The 16746-nt window shown below is 44.3% G+C and overlaps 1 protein-coding gene and 1 pseudogene across 12 annotated transcripts in view; both read right to left on the minus strand.

The window, feature by feature from the left end:
• Positions 1 to 16746, minus strand: part of LOC150063974 (protocadherin gamma-C4) — a 186176-nt gene that overhangs the window by 100653 nt on the left and 68777 nt on the right. Inside the window, exon 1 of one of the 12 annotated variants that reach the window (XM_090331344.1) lies at positions 5027 to 7572. The exons of 10 other annotated variants lie outside the window; for them this stretch is intronic. In XM_090331344.1, the coding sequence (XP_090187470.1) occupies positions 5027 to 7450 (2424 nt within the window). In that variant the 5' untranslated portion in view covers positions 7451 to 7572. Of the gene's footprint in view, positions 1 to 547; positions 3137 to 5026; positions 7573 to 16746 lie in introns of those variants that run through there. One more of the 12 variants, XM_090331356.1, reaches the window with a different exon arrangement.
• Positions 12118 to 16331, minus strand: LOC150063975 (protocadherin gamma-B4-like; annotated as a pseudogene).

Below are 16746 nucleotides of genomic sequence, written 5' to 3' on the forward strand. Positions count from 1 at the left end.
GATGTAATCCTTCTATTAATTACAATAAAATATGTGGAAAAAGATTTAATGCTTAGTATATGCCATAATATATAGTTGTGTGTGTGACAGAGAAGAGAGAGAACGAATCGTGGTATGCAATTGTCATCAGTATCTGGGGAGGCTGAGGCAGGAGAATCTCCAGCCCTAGGCATGCATGTGCTACACAACAGTTTTGAAGCCATAAACTTACCCCAAAAGAAAAAAAATGATATAATTAGTTGGCAAATTCCATTACTTTTGAAAAAGAGAAAATTATCTCCAATCCTTTGCTATTGATTGTACACACTCACAATTCTGTGTAAATCTCACTACTTTATGTGCAACCTCATCACTTTTCCTGGAATCTTCAATGTCACATAGCCACTTATGGTTCACCCCTCTTTGAGAAGAATAGAAGAATCACTTTCAGAGTGAGGATAACTTTGCAAAGACAATTACTCACTAGACCTGAAATGGAAGGTACTATATTTGCATGAAAATATAGGTAATTTCAAGGATGAGAAGTAGACATTTAAATGGAACTCACCGGTGTTAGAATCTCAGGATGGGAGGTTGGCTCACTGGAATTACAAAGTGGAAACAAGGCTCCAGATGGATCACCACAAAGAATGTCTTGTCCTGAACTCAATTGCTCACTATATTTTAGGAAATTTAATTCTGTCTTCCCCGATTGTGCAACACACAGATTATAGGAATAAGGCAAGGTTCCCTCGCTGTAGTTGGGGGCAACTATGGGCCCTGTCTTGGAACAGAGACCTGACTGGAAGCAGTCCCAGGCAGCCTGGCTGGAAGAACTTCGAAGACGCAGGGCGATGGCCAGGATCACCGCCAGGAGGAAAAGCACAGAAATTAAGGCTAACGCCACCACTAGATAAAACTGCAGCTCGGCCTGGGGGTCAGAGGACACGGGAGTGTCACTGAGGTCTGGCAGCACCTCTTGCAGGCTGTCGGCAAACACCAGGTGCAGTGTGGCGGTAGCTGAAAGAGGTGGGTGACCTCCATCTTTCACAGCAACCAGAAGCCGGTGCCGAGGCCCATCCTTATCGCCTAAGGCACGCGCAGTGCGGACCTCGCCCGAGCGCAGCCCCAGGCTGAAGAGGCCGGCGTCGCTGGCCTGTAGCACATGGTAGGACAGCCAGGCGTTGTGTCCAGAGTCGGCGTCCACCGCCACCACCTTGGTGACCAGGTACCCGGGCTCGGCGGCGCGCGGCACCATGTCGAAGAGCGCCGAGCCGTCGGGCTCCAGCGCGGGGTAGAGCACGCGGGGCGGGTTGTCGTTGCGGTCGCCCACCAGCACGCGCAGGCTGGCGTTGGCGCGCAGCGAGGGCGAGCCCTGGTCGCGCGCCTGCAGCGTGAGCTGGAAGGAGCGCAGCTGCTCGTGGTCGAAGGCGCGCTGGGCGAACACCACCCCGCTGTGCGCGCTCACGGACACGTAGGACGACAGCGCGGCGGGCTCCAGGTCGCTGGCTAGGATGGAGTAGGACACCTGGCCGTTGGGGCCCAGGTCTGGGTCCGAGGCGCTCACCTGAGCGATGGAGGCTCCAGGAGGGTTGTTCTCTGGTATGTACACCAAATAGGACATTTGCTCGAAAACTGGAGCGTTGTCATTCACATCGCCAATACGTAGGGTGACATTTTTGCTGGAGGACAGGGATGGTTTGCCTCTGTCAGTGGCTGTGATGGAGACATTGTACTCGGGAGCTACCTCTCGGTCTAACGTACCATCCGTTACCAACTTATAGGAATTTTTGGAAGAGGAGATGATTTTAAAAGGAACTTCACCTTCTAGTTGACAGTTGACTTCTCCATTTTCTCCAGAGTCTTGGTCGCGTATTTTAATCAAAGCAATTAGTGTTCCTGGCACGGCGTTTTCCAGGATCATTTCGAGTACAGAATGGAATGTAATTTCTGGGCTGTTGTCATTTTCATCTTGAAGGTTAATTTCCACAGTACATTGTGCAACAAGCCCTCCACCATCCCGCCCTTCCACCACTACAGAATATTCCTTGGTTTCTTCGAAATTCAGGGTCCTTTTAGTTGTAATTTCCCCGCTCTTTGAATTCAGACTGAAAACTTGTTCGGATCTGTGGAAGGAATAAGTGATTTCCGAATTGCTGGCCTCATCTTGATCCGTGGCTGTCACGCGTAGCACCGTGGTGCCTGGAGGCACGTTTTCCGGAAGGTTGACTCGGTACACTCCCTGGCTGAAGACTGGGGCATTATCGTTGGCGTCCATGACCTGGATCCGGAGCTCTGCAGTCCCGCTCAGGGGTGGATTTCCACCGTCCAATGCAGTCAGGATTAAACGGTGGTAACTTTGTTGCTCCCGGTCCAAGGGTTTTTCTAATACCAATTCTGGGTATCTACTGCCGTCTTGTTTCTCATTTACCAGGGAAAAACTAGGGTTGGGAGAGAGCATGTAATTCTGCAGAGAGTTTGAGGCGACATCTGAATCTTCAGCCTCTTCTAATATAAATCGCGTGCCCGGCTGGGCGGATTCACTTATTTGCAGTTCAAAGGAAGGCTGCGTGAATGCTGGCGCGTGGTCATTAATGTCCAAGATCTCCACAATCACGTGATAAAAGTTCAATGGATTTTCTGCCACAGCCTCAAATTCCAGAGCACAAACTGGCCTCTTCCCGCATATCGCCTCCCTGTCTAGCCTGCTGCTGCTCAGGAGCAACTCCCCGCTCTCTGCGCTCACCCTGAAGTGAGGCTCTTCTGAACTGATGCGCAGTTTTCGAGTGGGTAACTCCTGGGCACTGAACTTCAGGTCCTGGGCGAGGTTCCCCACTAGGGATCCCGAGGGCATCTCCTCAGGGATGGCGTAGCGGATTTGCTCTGAGAGCGCGGGCCAGAACAAAGACAAGGACAGCAGGAAGGGAAGGAGAGCTGGGCGGTCCGCGCGCCGCCTCCCCGCAGCGCCACTCCCCATCCTTCTGGCTCACCAGGGCTTGCTCACCAGCCTGGAGACTCCTGATGACAAATGAGTTCCGTGTGGCCGATATTCCGAGTTCCAAGTAGACTTTATTTCCAGTTCCAGTCCATGAAAAGATCCTTCTTTTATGCTAAGAAGCGGTGTAAAGACTGGCGCTTGCGAGTCAGATCTGGCTGCTTTAGGAAGCGGGGTGCGGCTGCGCGAGAAGAGGGAGCGCGCCTAGCTCTCCAGGTTGGCCAACAGCGGCGCCCAGAGTACACTCTGGGAAACTGCAGCCTCTGTTGCTCAGTTTAACTAGGTAGGGAAATTCTAGCTGTGTCTAACAAGTATCAAGCCTATTTTTACGTTCATATATTCAATAATAAGATGTAAACCCTCTTTCAATGTTCATTTTCCTTTCCAGATTGTTAGAAAGACTGACTGTTTAACATAAGACTACATATATTGACCCATTCTTTCATCATTCTTCAAAAATACGTGGCGATCTTAAATCACAACTTAAATATTATCCTTTGCAGTAAAAATGTAATGAATAAAACAGTAATTTTGCCCTCAGAGTTTTTTTACTCATTCCAAAAATTCATCTCCTTTTTGGCTATATATTGAAGCTGCTTTTATTTTTCCTTCATTCCTATGATTTTATCCAAACATTTCCAGGTAATTAATGCTGTTTCATATCATGTATATTAGAGAATATTAGTACTGTTAAACTTACAAGCATTTACACTCTCTTACTGATTTTCACATACCTCGTTCCAACAAGGTAAAAACTGTCTTTATACAAATCCACAAAGGAATAGTTCAATAGACTGAAGATCTATAGTATATTGAAGTAATGCCTTTGGAAGTGAATGAAATATGGGCACAGTAAACTTATAATATAGTATGATTTTGGATAACTTCATACCCATTGAATTTTTTGTGGTGTTGTTGAATCAAACTTGGGGCCTCACACAGTTTAGGCAGGTGCTGTTTGTTGAGCCCTGTTTGTTAAATCTTTTATTTTAGGGACAGTAAGGATTTTATTTTCCACCAGAACAAATTCTCTTATGCTTTATAAAGTTGCAAAGTGTCAGTGATGTATTCTAAGTACTAAGAATATCATCTAATCTGTGCATCAAGATGCTACATAAAATATGAAGTCACCTATGTATATGCAACATAGGATAGAGTATTTCATAACCCTTGGGAAATATTCTTTTCCTTTACAGAAGAAAAGACTAATCATTTCTTCTGCTTTCAGTTGATGACAATCAAATAAGGGATTAGCTATATCCAAATGTTTTAAGAAGTAATATGTGTAGCCAAGATGGAAAATCATTTTCATGGGATTTATCAGCTTGTTTAAAATTGTGTACATGAAACTTCTGTCACTAAAAATCATCATTTAAAAGTTGTTAGTGTGCCATATAGATGAACAACCTATTGAAATGTCACTTTCAAGGGTTTAAAATGACACACCAGATTTGATTTTGTTGTGAAGTATTGTGAAGCAATACATATTCTAGGACTTAGATTTCATATCTCAGTTAGTGTACATTCCAGGAAGGGGTTTTTATCATACACACACAACAGCCAAGGAGTCAATTTCACCTTCTACCAAGATTCATCCTTTAAGGTAGTTATATTTTGAAATATATGAAATCACAAAGATTGGATGGGTATTGTTGCAGAAACAAAGCTTGCAAGATGTTTAAAGTGAAGAAATATTTCAAGAGCCTGGTTCTATGTTAAACATAATCCTTGAACTATGACATATGTTTGATGACTGTTTAGGCAATACAAAAATACGAAAGTCTCAATTTCTTTTTTGCAGTCCAAATTTATATTATTGTGAATTTAAACAAGTGGGGTTAGGGAACTAATTCCTAACCGAATTAGTGTCGAGAGTTAAATGGTGGAACGCTTAGAAAAGGTTGACTAATGTCCAATCCTTTTCAAAGCATACCAAATAACAACCTATGACTGTTAAGTGTTCATTTTTATAGTGTGCCACGAAAATAAAAAAAAAACATTGTGACATGCCTTAAAATTCCTTTGAGGAATAGATCAAAGAACTGAACTCACCGGTGCACAAGCAGCTTCATCTTTACTGTCATGAAAATCTAGAGGTGATAACAGAGAATCGGTTTTCTCACTGCTGTCTTGGCTGATGAGCATGTCTGCATAGTTGGGCTGAGGAAAGATAACGTGGCTTGTCTGGGAGCCTGAAGTAAGGGAGACCTCATGGGAATAGGTCTTCAGAAAAGTTTGTACCCCATCAATGCCCACAAAATGTGAGGGGGGCACACCCACTAGTCCACTTCCAGAAGCCTGGAGTAGGCGAGACTTCTGCCAGCGTTGAAGCCTGAGTGCTAACAACACAATGACAAAGGCTAGGAAAACGCAGGATACAATGGCAACTGCCACTACCAGGTGGAGTGTGAGGTCTGAACCCTCTGGGGCATCCGGGATCCTATCACTGCTCAAGTCAGCCAGCACTTCCGGAATGCTGTCAGCCACTGCCACAGTGAGAGTGATGGTGACTGAGAGGGGAGGCTGGCCGTGGTCCTGCACAGCCACCACCAGGTTCTGCTTGAGAGCATCTCTGTCCAGCAGGGCCCTTGCTGTGCGCACCTCACCTGTGTGCACTCCCACCACGAAGAGCCCTGGCTCACTGGCCTTGAGCAGACGATAGGACAACCAGGCATTTTGCCCTGAATCTTTATCAACTGCCACCACCTTGGTTACCAGATACCCAGGCTCTGAGGAGCGAGGTGCCAGTTCTACACCAGTGGAGCCATCTGTAGGGAAGGCAGGATACAAGATCTCAGGTGCATTGTCATTCTGGTCTAGCACAAACAGGCTCAGTGACACATTACTGCTAAGTGGGGGATTTCCACTGTCACTGGCAATCACCAGTAACTGAAAGTCTTGGATCTGCTCATAATCAAAAGATTGCAGAGCATACAGAACACCAGTGTCTGAGTTAATAGAGACATAGGAGGACAGAGGCACTCCTTGGATTGTGTCCTCAGGCACAGAATAAGTGACCTGAGCATTTTCCTGACTGTCAGGATCATGTGCAGTCAATGAAAAGATAGAGGCCCCTCTCAAGTTGTTTTCCAGGATATAGGCTGAGTAGGAGGAATGGGAGAAAGTAGGAGGGTTGTCATTAGTATCTGCTACAACCAAGGTGATGTAAGTTTCAGTAGACAGAGGTGGTGTTCCTAGATCAGAGGCTATCACTGTGATATTGTAAGTAGAGACCTTTTCACGGTCCAAATAATTCCATGTCACCAACCTATAATAATTATCGATTGACTTTTCTAATTTAAAAGGTAAATTATCATGTGTATAACAGACAACTTGACCATTCTTCCCTGAGTCTTGGTCATGCACATTCAAGAAGGCAATTACTGTACCAGGAAGAGAATTTTCCAACACTGGGCTGAACAGAGAGGTGATGGTCACTTCCGGTCTGTTGTCATTGACATCTTCCACCACAATCAGCACTTTGGTTCTCCCCAAAAGAGCCCCCACATCCTCGGCTTGTATCTCCAATTCATATGAAGAACATTCTTCATAATCTAGACTTTTTGCTACAGAGATTTCCCCCGTGTCTGCATGAAGATGGAATAGTGGGGATTGCTTTTCATTAATTTTGCGGAATTTATACACCACTTTTCCATTGGCTCCCTCATCCGGGTCAGTAGCTCTTACTGTAAGCAGCAGGGTGCCCGGGGGCACGCTCTCAAGGACTTTCACTCGGTAAATGGGCTGAGCAAAAACCGGGGCATTGTCGTTGGTATCCAGCACGGTCACCTGGATGCGCACCGTGCTGGAGCGGCGAGGGTCACCGCCATCGCAGGCCGTGAGCACCAGGTGGTGCGTGGCCTCTTCCTCTCTGTCCAGGGCTCTCTGGAGCACCAGCTCTGGGTTTAAGGTACCGTCGTCTCCGGTTTGCACATCCAGGGAGAAGTGGTGATTGGGGCTGAGCTGGTAGCTCTGCAGGGAGTTCACGCCCACATCCGCGTCAGCAGCCTCTGGGAGTGGAAAGCGAGCCCCGGGAGCGGCGATTTCATTAATTTTCACTTCCAGGTATTCAACATGGAATTTCGGATTATTGTCGTTAATATCAGTTATTTCGATTTCTATCCCAAAGAGCTTCCCTTTATCCTCAATTAGGATGTTAATATTTACCAGACAAGGCACGCTCTGGGCGCAGAGCTCCTCCCGGTCTATCCTGCCTGCGGTGACCAAGCTGCCTCCCCGCGGGTTCAGAGAGAAAAGCTGCGTCCTACCTCTGGAGACGATGCGGACTCCGCGCTGCGCCAGCTCGCGGGGCTCCAGTCCCAGGTCCCTGGAGATGTTCCCCACGAACGAGCCTTTGTCGGTCTCTTCCGGCACAGAGTAACGGATCTGTCCCGTCCCGATCTGCCACAATGTCCCCAGCAGCCAGAAAAACAGCATCAGCTTACTGTGTCCTTGGTGATTCTTGGAATCCGCCATTGTTCAGCTACAGAATCCTTTCAGAATCTTCACTGGGCATGTGTATCTTGTTAATCTTTTGGCTCAGATTATGGAAAACTGGAGATGCCCCAAATTTAGGGACAGACCTTTCCTGCAGCCCACACTTGGTTTGTGGAGTCTGTCTTTGTGAGCCGGAGAAGCGCATAGCTTTTGTTTCACAGTAGGTGAACAGCGGCACTTAGAGTCCTAACCAGTTACTGCACCCAGAAACACGTCACTTAGGTTTGAAACATTCTGCTAGATACATGGGAAAAACACTGACCTTTTTTTATTACTATCTTTTGAATTTTTAAAGTTTACTCCGAAGTCCATATTTTAAAAGACTTTGCCAAGGAATGTGAGGTATATTGAAGATCTTATAAAAATACAAAGAATGAACAGGTTTTTGGGTTAGCATTATATTGAATTACTCACTTTTCTGCAAACCATTTGCTCCTCTAAACATATATATGCCAGGTTTATTTCCCATTATGCCCTAAGACTTTATGGCAACATTATATATAAATACACATATATTTAGCAAGGACTACAGTCTTCATTTGAGCTTATTTTTAAAGCAAAAGAAGCTTATTGACTTAAAATTGTTTTATTTGATTTAAGCTAATGAATCATGATAATCTCCTATAGAGTTTTCTATAGAGTGGTGCTTTTATATAGGCACAATTTTGGTTGCATATCAAAAATTTTTTGAAATTAAGATTTTGGTTAGGCACCGATGGCTCATGCCTGTAATCGTAGCTACACAGGAGGCTGAAATCTGACTATTGTGGTTAAAAACCAGTCTGGGCAGAAAAATCCATGAGACCCTTATCTCCAATCAACTACTCAGAGAAAGGTGGAAGTGGTACTATGGCTAAAATGGTGGAGTTCTAGTTTTGAGCACAAAGAGGATCAGGGACAGCATCTAGTCCTCAGTTCAAGCCTCAGGATTGGCAATAAGAAGGAGAAGAAGAAAAAGAGAAGGAGGAGGAGGAGAAGGAGGAGGAAAAATAATCTGAAATGTTAACAGGAAGATTGCTTTTTTTTTTTCCAGTCCTGGGGCTTCAACTCAGGGGCTGAGCATTATCCTTGAGCTTTCTCCAGGCTAGTGCTCTACCACTTGAGACACAACCACTTCCAGCTTTTTCTTTGTATGTGATACTGAGGAACCAAACCTAGGGTTCAGCATGGTTGGAAAGCACTCTACCACTATGCCACACTTTTGTCCCAGAAAGATTACTTTTTTTTTTGGCTTAAGCTTTTTGGCTTCCAGCTTTTTCTAAATATGTGGTACCAAGGAATCGAACCCGGGTCTTCGTGCATGCTAGGCAAGCACTCTACCACTAGGCCAAACTCCCGGCCCCATAAGGACCTGAGATTCTTTTTTTTTGCCAGTCCTGGGCTTGAGCTCAGGGCCTAAGCACTGTCCTTAGATTTTCTCAAGGCTAGAGCTCTACCACTTGAGCCTCAGCACCACTTCCGGCTTTTTTTTCTATGTATGTGGTACCAAGGAATCGAACCCGGGTCTTCATGCATGCTAGGCAAGCACTTAAACCACTAGGCCAAACTCTCGGCCCCAAGATTACTTTTATAATAATGTGCGTTTTTGGTATGTGTGTTATGTATGTGCACATGCACTGAATTTGAACTCAGGACCTCATACCTGCTAGTCAGATACTCTGGCACTTCGTCATATCTCTGCTCCTCAGGTTTCACAAAATATAATCTTGTTTTAATTAAAAAACCCAGACCTTTGAAGTTTAAAATAAAGCACTTGAAAAGTATGGATGGATATCAACTAAAAGCAAATCTCCACCTTTTCACCAATAAGAGAAGATCCCATTTTAAAACAAACCATTTTAAAAGGTAGAAATATATTGTGAAGATCATTTTAGCTCCCTGAATATTTTGATCAGAAGAACAACAGATAAAGCACTAAAGCACAACAATAAATGCAGAAAGATCAAACAATGCCACTACAAAAATCTCTCGATCATCAGGTTTCAAATTGGCCGTTAACTTAAGCAGTTGCTAAAGGATACTTAACTGGTCTTTCTCTCTCTCTCTCTCTCTCTCTCTCTCTCTCTCTCTCTCTCTCTCTCTCTCTCTCTCTCTGTTGGTATTGATGCTTGAATTCTGGTTCTCCAGCACTTGAGTCATGCCTCAAATTTTGGCCTTTTACTGATTAATCGGAGATAAGAATCTCTGGAATTTGCCTGCCCTGGCTGGATTTGAGCAAGGATTTCAAGACCTCAGCTTCCAGGGTAGCTAGAATTATAGGTATGAGACACTGAGTTTTAATTGATATCTTTTAAATGGCTGACACAGCACACTGTTGTGTACACTTTATATGAAAATCAGATTGGCATTTTGTCTAAAACGTCAAAGACGTTTTCTCTTAGGTAGTAGAATGATTAGAAGACCTCCAGATATATTTATTTAGGGTTATATGAAAACAATTAAAATTATATATTAGGAATGTGAAAAAGGTGCTGATAAAATGTTCTTTGAGGCCATATAGGATGAGACAAAATTAAAGGATCTCAAGGACATGGAAACAAGAGCTTAATTATGAGTGGCTGTGTTCTTAATGTACTATGTTTTTTTCTCTTCTCTTGTGCTGCCTTCATAGTGTTACAGTATCTGCCTTTGTTACCTGGTATATATAGATATATCTATATATATATGTTTATTTGTTTATTCAAAATAGGAGGGGAAAAGATTAAGGGAGGGCATGGGGGAGGGGAAACAGGGACAAAAACATGAGAAGGGGTGTCAATGTGTGAGAAATAATGCACCTTTTATCTGGCGAATATAACTGTAACCTCTCTATATATTAAAATATGACCCTCAATGCATATTACTCCTGAAAATCCTGTGTTATGAGCAAGAAGAATATGTTTTTGATCTTTTCATGGACCTTGTGATAGGAAAATAATCACATGGGCATCCATGCACATATCCATGCACACATACACACTCATATTACATAAAAATATTACAAAAAGCCCATGGAGAACAGACTTTAAGATATCTCATTCTAGGAGCTTTTAGACAAAAGCAAATCAACAAAGCCACAGATTATAGAAATTATACCAGTAAATTAGCAAAAAAGCATCTAACTTTAGTTGAATTTCTTTTGCTTTAAAAGCTTATTTATATGACTTTTAAATATTTTTTTTGGTCACAGGGCTTGGACTGAGAGCCTGGGAGTTGTCCCTGAGCTTTTCTGCACAAGGATAGCACGCTACCATTTTGAGCCACAGCTCTACTTTTCTGCACAAGGATAGCAAGCTACCATTTTGAGCCACAGCTCTACTTTTGGTTTTCTGGTGGTTAATTGGCAATAAGCATCTTATGGACTTTCTTGCCTGGGATGGCTTTGAACTGTAATGCTTGGATCTCAGCTTCCTGAGTTGCTAAGGTTACAGATGTGAGTCACCCTTATCCAGATTACCTAGTTGTTACAATATTTAGACTATGTCCAAGCTGCAAAAGGTGTTAGTCAAAGGTATTACATAAGTGCCAGGACCAAGAAATTTGTGGGAAAAAATCTCTTTAGCTTCTTAGAAGAGCCAATAACAATGTATAATGCTTCACATTGTAGGTAAAACCACACATTTATTGCTTTATAAATATACAGGGAATACACCTATTAGCTACAGAATTATTTCTATACTTTATGCATTCTTTGAAGAGTTGTATGAGGGGTGGTGTGTGTGTGTGTGTGTGTATGTGTGTGTGTGTGTGTGTGTTTTCCAGGGCTTGAACTCAGGGACTGATTACCGACCCTCAGGGTTTTGCTTGTTTTTTTGCAAGGCTAGTGCTTTACTATTTGAATCACAACCCCATATCCAGCTTTTTGTTGATTATTTGAAGATAGTCTCATGGTTTTCTTCTCAGAGCTCAGCTTCTTGAGTAGCTAGGATTACAGGCTAGTACTCTACCATTTGAGTCACAGCTCCACATCCAGCTTTTTTGCCAGTTGTGGGGCTTGAACTCAGGGCCTGAGCACTGTCCTTGCACTTTTCTCAAGGACAGAGCTCTATCGCTCGAGCCACAGCACCACTTCCAGCTTTTTTCTATGTATGTGGTACTGAGGAATCGAACCCGGGTCTTTGTGCATGCTAGGCAAGCACTCTACCACTAGGCCAAAATCTTGGCCCCACCCCACACATCCAGCTTTTTGTGTGGCTAGTTAGAGTGTCAGGGACTTTTCTGCTTGGGATAGCTTTGAATCCGGATCCTCAGACCTTAGCCTTTTGAGTAGCTAGGACTATAGGCATGAACCACCAGTGCCCCACCCAAGTATGAGAGCTGTTTAAGTGACTACAACTTTTTGGTGGGTGTTGCTAGGGACTGAATCAGGGCCTCTGGCATGCTAAGTGAGCACATTTCCACTTAGCAACATCTCTATCCCTTCACAATAATTTCTGTAAGATAACTCATGAGAGCTGAAACTCATGTACTTTTCTGTGGATATGGAGAACTGTATAAGAAAAGAAAATACTGGTATGCTTTAAAGGAAACTCACCTGATGGGAAATTGGCTCACTGGAATTACAAAGAAGAAACAAGGCCACAGACAAATTACGAAAATACCTGTCCTGAACTCAGTTGCTCATTACATTTTAGAAAAGTAAACTTTGTTTTCTGTGGCTGTACAACTCACAGATTATAAGAATAAGGCAAGGCTCCCTCACCGTAGTTAGGGGAAATCATGGATCCAGACTTGGAACAGAGACCAAGGCCGAATAAAACTCTGAGACTTGGTACTGGAGGAGTGTCATAGGCTCAGAGCAATTGCCAAAGACACTGCAAGGAGGACTAGCTCTGAGATCAAAGCCAAAGCTAAGGTAAACCAGGTAAACGGAGTTCATCTTGAAGGCGGGTGGGCACAGAGTGGTCACAGAAGTCTGGTAATGCCACCTGTAGGCTATCAGCAAAGACCACGTGCAGGATGCCAGTGACTGAGAGGGCAGGCCCCCCACCATCCTGTACAGTGACTAGTAGGCACTGAGGACTCACAGCCTTGTAGCCCAAGGCTCAAGCAGTTCAGACCTTACTAATGTGAAACCCCAGGCTGAAGAGGCCGGCATCGCTGGCCTGCAGCACGTGGTAGGACAGCCAGGCGTTGTGTCCAGAGTCGGCGTCCACCACCACCACCTTGGTGACCAGGTACCTGGGCTTGGCGGCGCGCGGCACCATGTCGAAGAGCGCGGAGCCGTCGGGCTCCAGCGCGGGGTAGAGCACACGGGGCGGGTTGTCGTTGCGGTCGCCCACCAGCACGCGCAGGCTGGCGTTGGTGCGCAGCGAGGGCGAGCCCTGGTCGCGCGCCTGCGTGCTGGGCGAACACCACCCCGCTGTGCGTGCTCACCGACACGCAGGACGGACCACAGAACAAGTCAGTGGTTATAACGGAATAAGAGACTTGATTACTGGGACCCACATGGAGGTCAGGGGCGCTGACTTGAGCGATAACGCCCCAGGTGGGTTGTTCTCAGCCATATGGACCATGGCTTGTCTGAAAACTGGAGCATTGTCGTTTGCGTTATGAATGCGTACGGTGGCATGTGAGGTAGAGGAGAGGGGTTGATTACTCCATCAGTAGCTGCGATGGTAATGTTGCACTCTGGGTTCTGCTCCCGGTCTAAAACCCCGACTTGTCACTGATTCTCTCTCTCTCTCTCTCTCTCTCTCTCTCTCTCTCTCTCTCTCTCTCTCTCTCTCTCTCTCTCTCTCTCTCTCTCCCTCCCTCCCTCCCTCCCTCCCTCTCTCTCCCTCTCTCTCCCTCTCTCTCCCTCTCTCTCTCTCTCTGGAAACTAATGTGTGCTTGGAGATCAGAATCCTCCATGATTCGTCAGGTGGAGACTGGCAGGTCATTTCTTGGACATTGTCTTTTTCATCCAAGATCTCTATCTCCACTGTACATTGTATAATCATTTCTCTACCATCCCTTGCTTCCAAATCCAGAGTATACTTTTTAACTTCTTCAAAGTCAAATGTATTTGGGCTAGCAATTTCTCCAGTGCTGGAATTCATGTCAAACTGGATGATCTGGACAACTTCACTGAAAGAGGAAGTGATCTTAGAATGGATGCCTTCATGTGGATCAGTGCAGTCACCAGAATCAGGTGGTTTCTGGGCACATGCTTTCCTGAAGGCTCACTCTGTATGTATCTTGGCTGAAGGTTGGAGGGTCTTCCTTGGCATCAGTGACTAGGCCCTGTATCTATCTGTGCAGTGTTGCTGAGCAGTGGAGCCCCCAGGTCCAAAGCAGTCAATGTCAAGTGGTAGTTATTCTGCTTTTCCCAGTCTAAGGTGACTTCAATACCATTTCATGGTATTTGCTGTCATCTGATTCTCTCTCTCTCTCTCTCTCTCTCTCTCTCTCTCTCTCTCTCTCTCTCTCCCCCCCTCCCTCTCTCCCTCTTTCTCTCCCAGTCCTGGGGCTTCAGTTAGGGCCTAAGCACCGTCCTTGTTTTTTTTTTCTCAAGGTTAGAATCCTACCCCTTGAGCCACAGCACCACTTCCGGCTTTTTCTATGTATGTGGTACCAAGGAATTGAACCCAGGTCTTCGTGTGTGCTAGGCAAGCACTTTTATCACTAGCCCAATTTCCTGGCCCTGATTTCTCTCTTTTTACAAGTAAGAAAAGATCATTGGGATTGAGCTAGTAATTGTGAAGTGAGTTGGTTCTAATATCTGCATGATGGGCAGATCTTAAGATAAATTGTGCACCAGAGTGTTGCAGACTCACTTATATGCAATTCAAAGGAAGGCTGCGTGAATGCTGGCGCGTGGTCATTAATGTCCAAGATCTCCACAGTCACGTGATAAAAGTTCAATGGATTTTCTGCCACAGCCTCAAATTCCAGAGCACAAACTGGCCTCTTCCCGCATATCGCCTCCCTGTCTAGCCTGCTGCTGCTCAGGAGCAACTCCCCGCTCTCTGCGCTCACCCTGAAGTGAGGCTCTTCTGAACTGATGCGCAGTTTTTGAGTGGGTAACTCCTGGGCACTGAACTTCAGGTCCTGGGCGAGGTTCCCCACTAGGGATCCCGAGGGCATCTCCTCAGAGATGGCATAGCGGATTTGCTCCGAGAGCGCGGGCCAGAACAAAGACAAGGACAGCAGGAAGGGAAGGAAAGATGGGCGAAATTCCCTATCCTTTTGCTTCTCAGGGGTTTGCTCCCCTGCCTGGAGGCTCCAGATTACAAATGCGGTCTGTCCGTATGGCTGTTATTCCGAGTTCCAAGAAGACTTTATTTCCAGTTCTAGTCCATGAAAAGATCCTTCTTTTTTGCAGTGAAGAAGGGGTGTAAATGCTGGCGCTTGTGAGTCATATCTGGCTGTTTTAGGAAGCTGGGTGCGACTGCGCGAGAGGAGAGAGCGCGCCTAGCTCTCCAGGTTGGTCAACAGCAGCGCCCAGAGTCCACACTAGGAAAGTTCCCTTTCTGCTATTTTAATTTAATCACTAGGGTAATTATAGTTATCTATACAAACTATGTTGTCACATCTATATACTTCATAGTATTTAAAATTGTAGACTTAGAAATTACTTAATGCACAAATTCCTGTGTTTTAGGGAAATTACATAATAAACGTTTGTTGAAATTGTTATGTCCAGTCTTCAAATATGTACCAGTGATAAAAAGGTAACTACAGCACAGAGTCGGATTAAACCATCACTTTCATCCCCTCACCAAAGCATCAACAATGCTGGAATGTATTTTAAAGTAGGTGCAACTTATTGATCAAATAGTATTCTTCCAAATGTTTCAGTGATTTTCTCACAGTAATATTATCTGAGTCTCATTTCCATATGTTTCATAAATGACATAGTTTGAAGTTAGTCTATCCTTTTCCCCTTTACACAATCATTTATATGAGTATAAAATGTAAGAGTTACCAGGAAATAGTACTATGCTTACAGCATAAAGTTACTGAAGTCTATTGAACTTGAACACCAGTGTTGATGTCTGAATTTCTGACTTCTGTATTGAAAAAAGGCCCTGAAATGTATGCTTGTGAAAGCTCTGTGACATTGTTTAGAAAATAAGGGCATTTTCTTTTCATAGTAGTTGAAAACCATATTTATGTCAGAGAACCTTTCCTCATAAAATGTAATATTGTGATCCCCCTAAGTGACTGTACATCTGAACACTGCAGAATGAAGGACCTACAATATTGTCCTACTGTGCAGTTCCTTATATGCAAGATACAACCACACAAAACAAAACACATTAGGAAAACCAGCCATGTAATTAACACTCAGTTCCATGAATCAAAACTACCTTGTAATCTACCTTTGCAGATGAAAACCATCTGAGGTGTTCAAGTTTACTAAAATACTGTACAATTTGGAAGCAGTTAATCCTCAAGCTGGGTGATTTTCTAGCTGAATTTTTCAGCAGACCCAATAAGAAATTTGACTTCTTGTCTTGGGTTTGAGTGCATAATATGGTTGTTTCATATGATAGCTTTCCAATATCCTATTCCCAGACCCCACAGACACCACATGGCTGTATCTTTAAAATAGCATCCTGGAATTCTGTGTTAAGGTGTCTAACTGTAATAATACTTGAAATGATTTGTTGGACTTTTTTTGGTGCCTCTTCTGGGCCTTGAAATCAGGGTCTGGGTGCTGTCCCCAAGCTTTTTAGCACAAGGCTAGCACTCTATCACCAAGCCACAACTCCATTTCTGGGGGTGGTGGTGATTAGAGATAAGAGTGTAAAGGACTTTCCTGCCTGAATGGCTTTGAATGGTGATCCTCAGATCTCAGCCTGAGTAGCCAGGATGACTTGTTGGATTTTTGAGATAGGGTCTCACTGTGGAGCCATGGTTAGATGCCAAACTCTTAACCCACGTGCTTTAGCATCCTTGTTAATGATATCACAGGTGTGGGTCATAACACCTGATTTAAAGTGACATTTTATTTGACCCATATCATTTATTTTGGTCTATAACCATCAGTAGAACAGAATGCCTGGTGTGTCTTTGATATAGTACATAGTGTAGCTCAACGTATTTCATTCTTGAGCTGCAAATCTAATTTTCTAGAAGAGTCCCAATATTAACAGATATTTGTGCTGTAAATTATGGATAAAAACCCACAGTTCTGAGGGCTATCAAACAGATCCAAAAAAGTAGAAGCAGAACACAGACTGCATCAGACTGAATAATCATTTAGGAAACTTCATAAATGTGAACCTGAACTCAGAAAAGGAAGCTAAAGGGTATCTTATTCTTGATAATCCAGCACAGTGATAACCTCAACATTATATTTTCAGTTA

The sequence above is a fragment of the Megascapheus bottae genome, chromosome 4 (genome assembly GCF_031878675.1).
Source record: "Megascapheus bottae isolate mThoBot1 chromosome 4, mThoBot2.hap1, whole genome shotgun sequence".
Classification (NCBI taxonomy): domain Eukaryota; kingdom Metazoa; phylum Chordata; class Mammalia; order Rodentia; family Geomyidae; genus Megascapheus; species Megascapheus bottae.